The sequence below is a fragment of the Haliotis cracherodii genome, unplaced genomic scaffold, assembly GCF_022045235.1.
Source record: "Haliotis cracherodii isolate W230 unplaced genomic scaffold, xgHalCrac1.p SCAF_6, whole genome shotgun sequence".
In the NCBI taxonomy this organism is placed as follows: domain Eukaryota; kingdom Metazoa; phylum Mollusca; class Gastropoda; order Lepetellida; family Haliotidae; genus Haliotis; species Haliotis cracherodii.
In genome coordinates this window covers 7,814,797-7,830,204 of record NW_027266319.1, presented here as the reverse complement: position 1 = coordinate 7,830,204, position 15,408 = coordinate 7,814,797, and the positions used below count along the sequence as shown (strand labels likewise).

The following is a 15,408-nucleotide window of genomic DNA, read 5'->3' as shown; positions in this document are numbered from 1 at the left end:
TGAACCCAATAGACATCGACGGCTACATATACTCAAAGCATTCGTCAAGCCCCGGAGATTTGGCTGAGTGACTGATTTATCGTCTCTGTCACATATCTAACAATGCTCTTCTGTCTCAACGAGCAGACGAGTGAGAATTTTTTTCTAACGCAAAGGCTATCAGCTGTGACATAACACTAGAGCAAACGTACTAGCTGAAGTTTGCTGGTTTTCCGAACAGTTGTAAACAGCGCTGTCCAGAGAAGCCAGTGACCATAGGAATTCCCCGTTTATTACGACAATACGACCTCTCGCATGGTGGTAGACATCTTAATACGCATGCGCGTTGGCCATGTATCAAATGGCAGCGGTTTGAATCGGAGGGGTACCGAAAGAATGAATTCCCACGGATGATACGACACCTTGAAGGGATTCAACAAGGAGTATGTAGTGATTCGACAATTCGGGAGGATATTACGAGTGCAAAATGTGAAAGTTCGTCCAGTTTGGTTGTGATATATGCGAGCATGGGTGTGTGTATTCGGGCACCTGTCGTCAACTGAGGATTGCACGCATGGATGTGTAAGAGAAATGTCAGCTACTTGGATTTATTGTCGTCTTCAATTCTCTGTGGATTTGTTATGATGTGTTGTGTAGTAGTATGTCCGTGTTAGCACCATCATGATTCGGAGCAAACCGATGCCACCCCCTCCCCAGCCGCCCCCCAAACCGAATAAAGACGCCCGTCACTGGTGTCAGTTGATCCAGGAAACGATAGTATCCTCAGCCCATGGAGAAGAGGGTCTTGATGTCATTACCGTCAAGGGAGGGGCCGATTCGGGATTGTTTTGTTATATTGGGGACGTCAACCACGACAGAGTCAACTACCATGGAGGGAAACTCTTCGCTGACGATATCATGTTGGAAATCCAGGGCCAGAAGGTCTCTGGATATACCCTACGTGATGCAAGTATATGGTTAAAACAAGTCAGCCAAAACGGAGCACCGGTCATGATCAAGACGGTTCGCACAGGTATGTTGTGTCTTGGTCACTGCAGGTCCCTTTGACCTACTTTCCCGGTCGTATTGTTTTATTGGGGTTGTGCTGCCACCATAGCTTGGTTGCTCCTCACTTCTTGGTGAAATGTAAACATTGCATGAATGACATGCATCTGAGACTTTGGGCAGCCAGGAGAAAGGCACATTTCAGTGTTGATTGCCTGCCCAGTGGTGGGCTAGTCTGTTATCTGCCAGCAAAACCCAATTTGTGGACAAAGCTTTCCCTATCGAGTAAATGTTTAAATTATCCATAGCAATTGTTTAAAACTACACACAGTATGTACAGTAAAGTTGTAGATAAAATCATCACATCTGAAACTTGTTTATGTGATTAAACAGTAATGTTCAGTTCTATACATAACAATATAAGTAATGAATATACATTGTGATCAAATCAACACATTCAGAATTAACAGGATGAGAAATAATTTCAGTTTCTTCATTAAATATTTGTATACCCATATTGGATAAAGGTGCCAAATGAAAATTGTTATGTGCTGATCCACATTTAATAAGACTCTTTAATCATTCATGCTTATATTGTTTAAATCTCATAACAACCAGAAACGTTTAGCGTGGTGTTCATAGTTGTACAGTGTAGCATTATGTCTAGTTTAGCAAGTGTCCTACAACTCTTTGAACAGAGCAGTGTGTACAATGCTGCTTGATGTTGACACACGTGGAACAATGTACTCTTTAACCCAAGCATTGTAAACATGTAATTCACTCCAAGTGATGAAGAAATATATCAAAACATACTCTAATCATTTGTTATTTTGTAAGAACCACCACCTTCAAGACAAATATTTGTGAGATTTGATTATATAATAATATCTATATATCCTAAAGATATTTACATTGCAAAAGAGATCTCTTATTTCTTTGCTAGCAAATAGTTAATATAGATCTTTTCTTTAATATTCCATGTTTCAAACAATAGGGACAGATTCCTGAAGCATCTGGTCATCAAGGCAGCATTTGAAGAGTGTGACATGTCACTCAGTCATGTATTCATAGTTTTGCAAACGGGAAAACATTAAAAGAACACACTGCTTTCTTTCATTGCTAGAAAGATCACTCCTAGCCTTTGCAGACATGTTTGTATAAGTGAATCAACATAAACATAAAGCTAGAATTGAGTTAGAAGTGTTGAGATGTGGAATATTTTATGTATGTTTATCAGCTTGGACAATTAGGTCTGAAACTTATGCCATGTTGTCAGTCTAAGTTTGACATGTCTGTAATTGAGTGTGAGTGTGTATGGTTTTACGCCGCTTTTAGCAATATTCCAGCAATATCACGGCGGGGAACACCAGAAATGGGCTTCACACATTGTACCCATGTTGGGAATCGAACCCGTGTCTTCAGCATGACGAGCAAACACTTTAACCACTAGGCTACCTGACTGACCCTGTCTGTAATTGACATAAACAAGAAGATGTAGAATATGTAGGTGTGAATATGTAAGCTGTTACTTATTATATTTCTTCTGTTTTGAATGGTACATTGAAGTTTGTGTAGACAAATCGCATAATGACATGCAGACAATTCCCGGTAGGTCTGAAACTTATGCCATGTTTAAAACAGAAAAGTGTCAGCTGAAGTTTGACATAAATAGAAGATGTTGAATATGTAGGTGTGAATATGTAAGCTGTTACTTATTATATTTCTTCTGTTTTGAAAGGCATGATCATGATGATTAAGCTTCTGTTGACAAATTGCATTATGACATGTTCATGATGTTTTATCCGGTTTACATAGGACATTCCTCTGTGTAATAACCAAAAGTCTGAGAACATAATCAGTTCAGAAACCACAATTGTTAGATTGCCTTTAATATTTCAAATTGCCCATGAAGAATAAATTTTCCACACATTTTTTTAAGAAGTGGCTGTGGTATATTGATGGTTGTGTTAGAGTATCAGGCTATTCGTTGTGGGTCAGTTATGACCTCGTACAATAACTAGTTAATCCCTTTCCTGACTGAGTCATGTGCTGTAAGTTGGTAGTGCTTGTTGACAGACTCTATGGCAGGACTGGTTGTGTAAACAGGCTGTTATATAATGTGATGAGATGGTGATGACAGCTTCTCATAGTTGGGAGGGTGGAGTTGCCATGACACAGTTTTGCCAGAACTATTCTAGGCATGTGTCAGCATGGTCAGTGTGACTTAAGTAAACCTTGTTACTCAGGGGTGGGGGTGGGTGTCCTGACACAGTTTTGCCAGAACTATTCTAGGCTCATCAGCCACTTCCATGTCTCTCTATTGGCCAATAGCCATACCTGTAAACCTACATCGGTCCTTCCATGTGTCTCTATTGGCCAATAGCCACACCTGTAAACCTACATCGGTCCTTCCATGTCTCTCTATTGGCCAATAGCCATACCTGTAAACCTGTATCAGTCCTTCCATGTGTCTCTATTGGCCAATAGCCATACCTGTAAACCTACATCGGTCCTTCCATGTCTCTCTATTGGCCAATAGCCACACCTGTAAACCTACATCGGTCCTTCCATGTGTCTCTATTGGCCAATAGCCACACCTGTAAACCTACATCAGTCCTTCCATGTCTCTCTATTGGCCAATAGCCACACCTGTAAACCTACATCGGTCCTTACATGTGTCTCTATTGGCCAATAGCCACACCTGTAAACCTGTATCAGTCCTTCCATGTCTCTCTATTGGCCAATAGCCACACCTGTAAACCGGTATCAGTCCTTCCATGTGTCTCTATTGGCCAATAGCCATACCTGTAAACCTGTATCAGTCCTTCCATGTCTCTCTATTGGCCAATAGCCACATCTGTAAACCTACATCGGTCCTTCCATGTGTCTCTATTGGCCAATAGCCACACCTGTAAACCGGTATCAGTCCTTCCATGTCTCTCTATTGGCCAATAGCCACACCTGTAAACCGGTATCAGTCCTTCCATGTGTCTCTATTGGCCAATAGCCACACCTGTAAACCTGTATCAGTCCTTCCATGTCTCTCTATTGGCCAATAGCCATACCTGTAAACCTGTATCAGTCCTTCCATGTCTCTCTATTGGCCAATAGCCACACCTGTAAACCTGCATCGGTCCTTCCATGTGTCTCTATTGGCCAATAGCCATACCTGTAAACCTGTATCAGTCCTTCCATGTCTCTCTATTGGCCAATAGCCACACCTGTAAACCTACATCGGTCCTTCCATGTCTCTCTATTGGCCAATAGCCACATCTGTAAACCTACATCTGTCCTTCCATGTGTCTCTATTGGCCAATAGCCACACCTGTAAACCGGTATCAGTCCTTCCATGTCTCTCTATTGGCCAATAGCCATACCTGTAAACCTGTATCAGTCCTTCCATGTCTCTCTATTGGCCAATAGCCACACCTGTAAACCAGTATCAGTCCTTCCATGTCTCTCTATTGGCCAATAGCCACACCTGTAAACCTGTATCGGTCCTTCCATGTCTCTCTATTGGCCAATGGCCATACCTGTAAACCTACATCGGTCCTTCCATGTGTCTCTATTGGCCAATAGCCATACCTGTAAACCTGTAATCAGTCCTTCCATGTGTCTCTATTGGCCAATAGCCACACCTGTAAACCTGTATCGGTCCTTCCATGTCTCTCTATTGGCCAATAGCCATACCTGTAAACCTGTATCGGTCCTTCCATGTGTCTCTATTGGCCAATGGCCATACCTGTAAACCTACATCGGTCTTTCCATGTGTCTCTATTGGCCAATAGCCATACCTGTAAACCTGTATCAGTCCTTCCATGTCTCTCTATTGGCCAATAGCCATACCTGTAAACCTGTATCAGTCCTTCCATGTCTCTCTATTGGCCAATAGCCACACCTGTAAACCTGCATCGGTCCTTCCATGTGTCTCTATTGGCCAATAGCCATACCTGTAAACCTGTATCAGTCCTTCCATGTCTCTCTATTGGCCAATAGCCACACCTGTAAACCTACATCGGTCCTTCCATGTCTCTCTATTGGCCAATAGCCACATCTGTAAACCTACATCTGTCCTTCCATGTGTCTCTATTGGCCAATAGCCACACCTGTAAACCGGTATCAGTCCTTCCATGTGTCTCTATTGGCCAATAGCCACACCTGTAAACCTGTATCAGTCCTTCCATGTGTCTCTATTGGCCAATAGCCACACCTGTAAACCGGTATCAGTCCTTCCATGTCTCTCTATTGGCCAATAGCCACACCTGTAAACCGGTATCAGTCCTTCCATGTCTCTCTATTGGCCAATAGCCACACCTGTAAACCTGTATCGGTCCTTCCATGTCTCTCTATTGGCCAATGGCCATACCTGTAAACCTACATCGGTCCTTCCATGTGTCTCTATTGGCCAATAGCCATACCTGTAAACCTGTAATCAGTCCTTCCATGTGTCTCTATTGGCCAATAGCCACACCTGTAAACCTGTATCGGTCCTTCCATGTCTCTCTATTGGCCAATAGCCATACCTGTAAACCTGTATCGGTCCTTCCATGTGTCTCTATTGGCCAATGGCCATACCTGTAAACCTACATCGGTCCTTCCATGTGTCTCTATTGGCCAATAGCCATACCTGTAAACCTGTATCAGTCCTTCCATGTCTCTCTATTGGCCAATAGCCATACCTGTAATCCTGTATCGGTCCTTCCATGTGTCTCTATTGGCCAATGGCCATACCTGTAAACCTACATCGGTCCTTCCATGTGTCTCTATTGGCCAATAGCCACACCTGTAAACCAGTATCAGTCCTTCCATGTGTCTCTATTGGCCAATAGCCATACCTGTAAACCTGTATCAGTCCTTCCATGTCTCTCTATTGGCCAATAGCCACACCTGTAAACCGGTATCAGTCCTTCCATGTGTCTCTATTGGCCAATAGCCACACCTGTAAACCGGTATCAGTCCTTCCATGTCTCTCTATTGGCCAATAGCCACACCTGTAAACCGGTATCAGTCCTTCCATGTCTCTCTATTGGCCAATAGCCACACCTGTAAACCTGTATCGGTCCTTCCATGTCTCTCTATTGGCCAATGGCCATACCTGTAAACCGGTATCAGTCCTTCCATGTGTATCTATTGGCCAATAGCCACACCTGTAAACCGGTATCAGTCCTTCCATGTCTCTCTATTGGCCAATAGCCACATCTGTAAACCTGTATCAGTCCTTCCATGTGTCTCTATTGGCCAATAGCCACATCTGTAAACCGGTATCAGTCCTTCCATGTCTCTCTATTGGCCAATAGCCACATCTGTAAACCTGTATCAGTCCTTCCATCTCTCTCTATTGGCCAGTAGCCACATCTGTAAACCTGTATCAGTCCTTCCATGTCTCTCTATTGGCCAATAGCCATACCTGTAAACCTACATCGGTCCTTCCATGTGTCTCTATTGGCCAATAGCCACACCTGTAAACCGGTGTCAGTCCTTCCATGTGTCTCTATTGGCCAATAGCCACACCTGTAAACCGGTATCAGTCCTTCCATGTGTCTCTATTGGCCAATAGCCACACCTGTAAACCGGTATCGGTCCTTCCATGTCTCTCTATTGGCCAATAGCCACACCTGTAAACCTACATCGTTCCTTCCATGTGTCTCTATTGGCCAATAGCCGTACCTGTAAACCTACATCATTCCTTCCATGTGTCTCTATTGGCCAATAGCCGTACCTGTAAACCTACATCATTCCTTCCATGTGTCTCTATTGGCCAATAGCCACACCTGTAAACCTGTAATCAGTCCTTCAGAATAGTCCTTCAGCAAACCCATCCTTGTGCTAAAAGGCGACTATGCTTGTCGTAAGAGGCGACTAACAGGATAGGGTGGTCAGGCTTGCTGTCTTGGTTGAAGCATGTCATCGATCCCAATTGCGTGGATTGATGCTCATAATATCAATCACTGGATCGACACTATTCTTGTAATAACAGTACAGACAGCTCCCATGTGCATACTTTATGCTGACACTAATTTTTGTTCATGCTGTCAACGAATTCTCACGACAAATCATGTTATTTTACAATCAGCACAGGGGAATGAATAGACATGATAGAAGCAGTTTATTGGTTGTGTAATTATCTTGCTTCGAGACTGTTATGTATGATTGTAACCTCAAGACTTAAGACCTACTTCAGGACATACAAACCTGCTTGAATGATAAGTGATTGTGAATTAATAATGAACAGGGCCCACTTGCCCAAAGCGATCTTAGCGCTAAGATGATCTTAACTCCCATACTTTAACATAGGCTTACAATAGTCTTAGTGCTAAGATCGTTTTGTGCAAGTGGGCCCAGGACAAGAATATGCACATTTTTTTTGCGTTTTGGATGTGGTTGTGGAGAAACTGTCTTCAGAAAAAAAGAAGTAAATATGTGTATATAATATGGATTTTCATGTGGTTATCATAAAAATAACACTGAAACAAGTAGTATTGCAAGACTGAAACGTACATTCATTCCACGCACATTAGCCCACCTGACAAAAAAATATAAAAATTAATAGTTTGTTTTACCTGCCTCAGGAGGTCTATAACATGAGACACACTGCCTCAGTTGAGTGATTGAGTATCTGTCCCTATGCATCATGTATACCACTCTGGAAAAGTTAAAGAACACCAGATTCTCTCATATTAGTATGGGTAATCTGACATGACATGGCAGATAAGCTATGGTAACATGAAGGAGGTCTTTGACTTCTTCTGAGTAGTATATAATGCATTGGGAAGCATGTACCAAGCAAGTGACCACTTACTTACATTGGTTGGTTTGTTTGTTGTTTAACGCCGCACTCAGCAATATGACAGCGGTCTGTAAATAATTGAGTCTGGACCAGACAATCCAGTGATAAATATCATGAGCATCGATCCACGCAATTGGGATCGATGACATGCATCAACCAAGTCAGCGAGTCTGACCACCCGATCCCGTTAGTCACCTTTTACGACAAGCATAGTCGCTTTTTGCGGCAAGGATGGGTTGCTAAAGACCCCACTGGCTTACAGGACCCGTGAAGATCCGGGGTAGAATAGGTCTATGGTCTACCGGTATGCTTGTCTTTAGAGGCAACTAATGGGATTGGGTGGTCAGGCTTGCTGACTTGGTTGATGGATGTCATCTTATCCCAATTGCGTGAATTGATGCTCATGATATCAATCACTGGATTGCCTGGTCCAGACTTGATTATTTACACAGACCGCTGCCATATAGCTGGAATATTGCTGTGTGTGGCTTTAAACAACAAACAAACAGGACACACCAATATACTGTCATGCCTTCACGTGATAGGGGAGAAAGGATACATAAAGGTCATGATAGGTAACACGATACATAGGTCACAATACGATACGTATCGCGATGCGCATATTTATGTCAAATCACATGGGAACTTCTTGACAATATATTTTAGAGCAGGTCCAAAGGGAAAACCTAGCTATAGGCGACATGTTCGTTGCAGCTACCTTTTAGAAGCTAATTACAACACATTTTGCTATATCTGAATAGCAAAAAAGCCAGGGGTCATTAACTGATTAAATGAGTAGTAAGTAATTTATATCAGCAAGAGTATCATCTTGAAAAAACGTATCGTGTATCGTATTGTCACATGAAAACTCATGGTGCACCGATGTATCACTTCATCCCTACCACATGATGTAATCATTACGTAACTAGGAATAACAATCCATCTTCAGAGTAACAGTATTGATGCCCAAGTGTCATAAAGTCAATGATATCTCTTCCTGATAAAGCCTCCCTGCTAGAATTGATCAACAGGGTGATCAGTGCAGGTAGTCAAATACCAGAGCTGTTAGCAGGAGAGGTGCCGGTGGACGCGTCTTGTTACATAATATCACAGGAGAGCACCTGTTTGTAATACAGGGGCATTCTCCGCTGTGTTTCCTCATACTGGTGCATAACAGGTGTGTACATAGTTTGAAAGGTTAGACACACAACTTTGGTAAGGCAAATGGGGCAACATAGGGAAGGTTCTCTACTTGAGTCAAACAACGGTCGTTCTGATTTGCCTACGTTACAACATAAACATGACGGACGGTCCTTGTTAATTTGACTTTGTTCAGGTATGTGTACATCAAGGGGAAACTTGACATAGGACTGGATATTCAAAATCCTGTGATATACACTATTTTTTCTTGTGTTTGCAGAATTTTTAGAGTAAAATGCAAAATTAAAGGAATGAAAATAATTGAGTTAGGCTACAAAGAAACATTTATGCAAATAAGATTTCAAAATATGTTGTGTCTGTTGATTCTTAAGGGTTTTGGTTTTTTTCCTTTATAAAGGTTTTGAATAATTGTAAATGCATTGTTAAAACTTGTGGGGTCAAACAGTATGTTGTTCTGTTTGTTGACTTTAGTTAAGATATCAGTAGACTTGGCTATGAATTAGGTGAAACAAACAATATTTTTTCTGATCTTATCTTGGTTTTGCTGGAATATATCCTTCCCCCCCCCACCTCCCTGCTTCCTTCAAATTCCACTCCACAGGGGATATGTCCAAATTGCCTTCTGACTGACACTCATTTGAAGGCCCTGTAATTGGTACCACGACTTCTTGTGTGCTTTGTTAACTCGGCTGTGTTAATAGTCATAGGATTGTGTTTCATTTCTTTGCGTCCAGTATTTACGGAGGCATTTCCTTATTACTGTTCTTGGCCTTTTTTGTAGGTGAATCAGCTGGGGTAGACATTATAGATTTGTGATATAACTAATTGTAATACTTAGTTCTATCTCAACAAGGAAAGGAAAGGAAAAGAGTTGTTGCTTGCCTGCAGACTAATGTTTGTTTGTTTGTTTGTTGTTTAACAGCACACTCAGCAATATTCCAATATGACGGAAGTCTATACCTAATTGAGTCTCGACAAGACAATCCAGTGATTGACATCATGAGCATAGATCCACGCAATTGGAATATAACACACATCAACCAAGTCATCAAGCCTGACCACCCGACCCCGTTAGTCGCCTCATACGACGAACATAGTCACCTTTTACGGCAAGCATGGGTTGCTGAAGACCTATTCTACCCCAGATCTTCACGGGTCCGGCAAGCATGGGTGGCTGAAGACCTATTCTACCCCGGATCTTCATGGGTCAACTAATGTTTGAGAGACAGATGATCAGAATCAAGATTTCAGAGCTTGAGATTTATCTTAGTCATGAAAGTTGTAGGAGTTCCTTGTTGTGATGGTGAATGTGATGATGACTCAGGGGTTTACTGTAACCTGCACAGAGCAAATATATGTCAAAATTCCCAAATTGGAATCAAAGACATTCCAGCTACATGTTGATATAGACATGTCTAGTGTTATGGTTTGTAGAGGTGACTTGGTCTGTCTCACACTCCTTGAACCATATTGTTTACCCTTACCTGTAGCCCTTACTGTAATGATTGTCCTAAGTAAAGCAAGTCTAGATTTTCACAGTTCATCTCACTGGGCTCCTTTTCAATTTAAATGCTTGTTAGTATCAAATTGATATATTTTCAGAGATATTTTCAGTATATCACTGACTACAGGAGCAGTAAAGACGAAGAGAGTAATGTTTGGTTTTGCATTATTGCACTGAATGCAATGTTAAAATACAAATGAATTGAGTAAAATAAGTGTTTATCTATATGTATTTATATCAATGTTCTTTAACGGCATTAGATGTGTGATTATGATAAGATACTCAGAAAGCAACATATGGCTCATTCTCTGAAGTTTGACATGTCAGATTAGGAGTTTAAAAAAATAGCCTACTTAAATATGTTTGGTTCTGTTATGACTGTGACGATGACAACAAGTGTGTATGTGACTGATGCTGAGTCAATACTCTCACAATAGTCTAAATGATTCTAAACCAGCTCCAACGTTTTATTTGTAGCTGATTAATATTGCCAATATTGCCTTTGTGGAAATAATATAACGGGTGCATTGAACGCCATTTCTGTGTGTTATTCAGACACAGACTTACTGTTCTTCTGTACAAAGTATTGTAAGACCAACACAACTGGTTCCACATGTTCCACAAGCACATGGGAAAGTTGGTTTGAAGCCTTTCACGTTATCATATTTATCCGATATTCAAAGGATAGACTCCCTGTACTCTATTATTACACGGGTTGAATATTAATCAGTTCACACATACTGCTGACTTTCTCGTCTCATTCTTGCTTATTTGTTTGAAATAGTCTCTGGCTATTTACCCAAGCTAAGTTTAAACTATTTGTTAATAAGCATGCCCGCAATGCCAACAGCTGTCACATTGTTTGTTTACCTGTACATGGACGTAGGTGAGCTGAGGTGAAAATGAAATATAAACATTCTATGCTACTCAGTATGGCTGGGAGGGATCGAGTCTATATGTTCAACATGTCTACCATGTTGACAGGAGGTTATTTGTGTCTAAGGACTTTTCTAGGTCATTCACTTGCCAGTCGAGTAGTCATGCTCGGTGACCCATGACGGGGTTCCACTGGGGGATAATCATGATAATGGGACCAGGGCTAATGCAAACATGGAGATCACCATATTGTCAAAAGGAAACTCATTGTTCTGGATGGCCATTTTATTGCAGTGAAGGTGGCAAGGCTCATTTCAAGCACTAAGTCTTGTAGTTGCGTGTCAATATGAGTGTGTCTCGCTCTTGTATCTTGTGACTTTCCATTGCCAGTCGTACATTTAGTGTTGAGGGCTTTGTTGGCTGAATGTTTATGGGGTTTAGTGCATGGGTTTTTGAAAAGAGTATCAGTGTGGTTTGGGTGTGAGTAATGTTTAACTGTTACACGCTTCAAGTCGTTGGAATCATGTTGCATACATATGTTATCAAAGTTATGTTTATCTGTGTGTGTACATTTTGTGGTGGCATTGAGTTTGTGTGGCCAAGTATAGTTGAAGTCTCATGGCTTTGTGGATGTCATGGCGTTAAATGTAACTCATTCATTCACGCACTCACTTAAAACGGTTCATGTGAAGGACATTTCCAAGTTTGATGCATCGTTGGCCAAAATGAAGTCTGATGCAATTCCATATATTTTTACTTGAACCATATTATGCATATGCTCCCATTTTCTGTGGAACAATTGACTTGCCTTTGCTTGTGTTTGTGATGGGTGCCACATGTGTGTCAGAATACGCTCACCTTTTTTGCAAACCTGGTGTCATCACTATTTGATAGTTATTCATAAACACATGCTGATGGTACACTCGGAATCATACAATGGGCTCTTAGATTTCTCATTATAATGAAAAGGTTTTTTGTTGCTTTTATTATGTTCAAGTGGTATTCAAGAGCTGTAGCTTTCAATGGGACATTTCAGTACAGGTGCCAGGACCTTTATCAAGCAAGTGATACCACTTACTTCAAGTACCGGGAAGAATTGGTCTTCAGCCCCCATGCTTGCCGGAAGAGGAGGCTATGCTTGTCTCTAGTGTAGATTTTGTTTGTGTTGATTCCCTGCAAATCAGATTGATAATAACTTAATGAAGGTTTCGTAAGACAAACATATGTAGTATATGCTGGGGTTAGGAATCTGGCTTTGCTTATAAAAGAAAGGTTGTGGTTATTATTACTCATTCTACCATGAATTTGGAAGTTACTCAGTTCTGATTGGTCAATAAAAGGTATCAAATCACAGTATCTGATGCCAAATTTAACATTTGAAACTTCACTCTGCAGGTTTGGTTAAATTTACAGTTGACCTAGCTCTACATTTAAAACACAGTATATTTATATCCTAAAATAAGACTTGTATGCGCTTCAGGACATATATTTGTACAAAACATGCAGCTGATGTCACCCCACAGTTTTATACGTATACCACCAGACATCCTTTTAACTAGAACTGCAACATTTTCTTTGAGGTTATATCAAGAATACATATAACATATTGATATTGCGAAGTTCACAGCAAATAGATATAAAGATATTGTTACCTTTGCACAATACTGTCTGTCTGGAATTGTGCACCGACCAAACCAGTGTATTTTTATGTATCAGCTACTATGCCAGACATGCTCCAACAGAGATGACGCCACCACCCTGCCATGCTTGTCATGAGGGGCGACTAATGGCACTGGATGGTCAGACTCACTGACTTGGTTGATGCATGTCATCGTATCCCAATTGCGTAGATCGATGCTCATGATTTCTATCACTGGATTGTCAGGTCCAGACTCAATTATTTACAGACCGCTGTCATTTTGCTGGAATATTGCTGAGTGCAGCATTAAACAACAAACAAACAAACAAAACTTGTCCTCAGCAAAATGTAGTAGTCTCAGGGGAGCAGACGCTCATGAAATTCACAGGCAAAGTATGTTGACAAAATCAGCCAGATCACACACTGTTACTTCCTGATCCCAATTGTCAGATGGTGTTATGAAAATAATGCAGTGACAGGGACAGGAAGTAAGGGGCATGGTGTATGATGGACAGAGTTGCATACCTTAGCCTTGTCAGGATCTGCTGGTGGTATAACCCCTTGGCACCGCACCCATGGTTTCAGCAAAGTGTATGAGGAGTCCCTTGGTCATGACGTGATGCAGAAATAGGGTTTCATGTGGTGTTCTTGATTATTGCACTGACATAGCCACGTTTGTGAACAGGTGTGTGTGTGTGTGTGTGTGTGTGTGTGTGTGTGCTTGCACTTAGCAAGACAAATGTTGGTTTTATAGAGCCAGCCTCTGAGAATAGTTAGATACCATGCCACAGTTTTTAACATGGATACCCCAGCATTTATGCTGACCAGTCCTTGTGTTATCCCCTTACTGAACACCATTGAACATTGTTGTCATCACACGGCCAGGGAATCGAACCAAGAATCTTCTACTCTATTGGCAGACCCCCTATCCGCTACACCACAGAGGCGGCTCCTCTCACACTTAGAAAGTCTGGTGATATGACTGAAATATGTTTCAAAGCAGCGTTGATTGTGTCACGCCAAGAGGAGCATAATGTGTGTGAGCAGTAGACTTGATCTTTTTTGGTAGTGTTTCAAACTTTGACCCCTTAACACAATGTATGTGTTCCATTGCGCACACACATCTAGTGAACTGTGATGAATGACATGTTTTATCTTCAGGAATTTGTTAATTTAGAAGCTTGCAGTCACATGATTGAGTACTGATGACAGTGTTTATAAGCACTGATATTATCCCTGGCTAAAGCAAGCTGTAGATAAGAGCAGTTCTGATCAAACCCACATGAGCAATTCTTAGGAAGAAAAGTCGCCTCTCTTGAGCATTGTACAGTCAGTAACCTTTCTCACAGTCTCTAAAACATGTTGTTGTCCCTTCAGCCCAGCCCTTATTGTAATGCTATTGTCCTAAGTGAAGCAAGTCTAGATTTTCCATAGGTTCAGGTTCTGAATCTCCAGTTTCACTTGGGCTCCTTTTGATTTAGAAATGACAGCATTTTGTTATGATCGATCACATCTACATATATTCTCAGCATTTTCCATAAACCCAAATAGCAAAAATGTGTCGTTCTTAGCAAATGTTGAGTAGTATATAATAACACTGTGCATAATATCACCCATCTGTTATAGTTGTGAGCGGTGGGGTAGCCTAGTGGTTAAAGTTCTGTGAAGCCCATTTGCCGGTGTCCCCCGCCGTGATATTGCTGGAATATTGCTGAAAGCAGCATCAAGTCATGCTCACTCACTGTTACAGTCAGGGCAATGGTGAGGTCAGGTGAAATTGGGTTTAACGTCGCCTCCAAGATTATCGCACTAATATAGCGATGTGCATGCACGTGTGTGTGGCTGCTTGTACTAGTCCAGACTGATGCCGATTTATAGTGCTAGCCCACTCAGATACCATGCTGCAGTTTAACATGAATAGCCTACTCAGATACAGTACACTGACTCCGAGCCAACCAATCCTTGTTTTAGCCCCTAAATGCCGAGCGCCAGACAGGGTAACAACAAGTACCATCTTTTACCGTCTTTTGGTATGATGCGGCCGGGGATCGAACCCCGGACCTTCCGCTCTCCGGGCGGACGCTCTACCACAAGACCACGGAGGCGGTCCGTCAGGGCAATGACCAAGTCTTGTGGTTGAAGTGGTGCCTCAGTACTTAGCAGGTCTGGGTTTTATTCCCCATCTGGGTACAGTGTCTGAAACCCATTGTTGTTGATCCCTGCTAAGATGTGGCTGAAATGTCCCTACCGACAGCATAAGATCATACTCTCCTTACATCAGGTGGCCCCTACGGTCACATGAGGTGTTTTCAGCCTGGTGGGCAAAGAGATTCTGAATTTGTTTTCAGCCAGGACATTGTCCACAACATGTCGAGCTGGAATGCCAGGAATAACTGCAGTAAATCCTGATATAAGAGCGTGCATTCCCAATGCAGGGACAAATACATCTCCTACACT

At 41.8% G+C, this 15,408-nt stretch overlaps 1 protein-coding gene across 10 annotated transcripts in view; it reads left to right on the top strand.

Annotated features, from left to right (window-relative positions):
- The first annotated feature begins 204 nt into the window (after nt 1-204).
- The window catches only part of LOC139445009 (membrane-associated guanylate kinase, WW and PDZ domain-containing protein 1-like), a 158,212-nt gene continuing 143,008 nt past the window's right edge, over nt 205-15,408 (top strand). For 5 of the 10 annotated variants that reach the window (XM_071226061.1, XM_071226067.1, XM_071226059.1 and 2 more), the window contains exon 1: nt 208-1,012. In XM_071226061.1, the coding sequence (XP_071082162.1) occupies nt 661-1,012 (352 nt within the window). In that variant the 5' untranslated portion in view covers nt 208-660. Of the gene's footprint in view, nt 1,013-15,408 lie in introns of all 10 variants that reach the window. The other 5 variants (XM_071226062.1, XM_071226060.1, XM_071226065.1 and 2 more) reach the window with 2 other exon arrangements.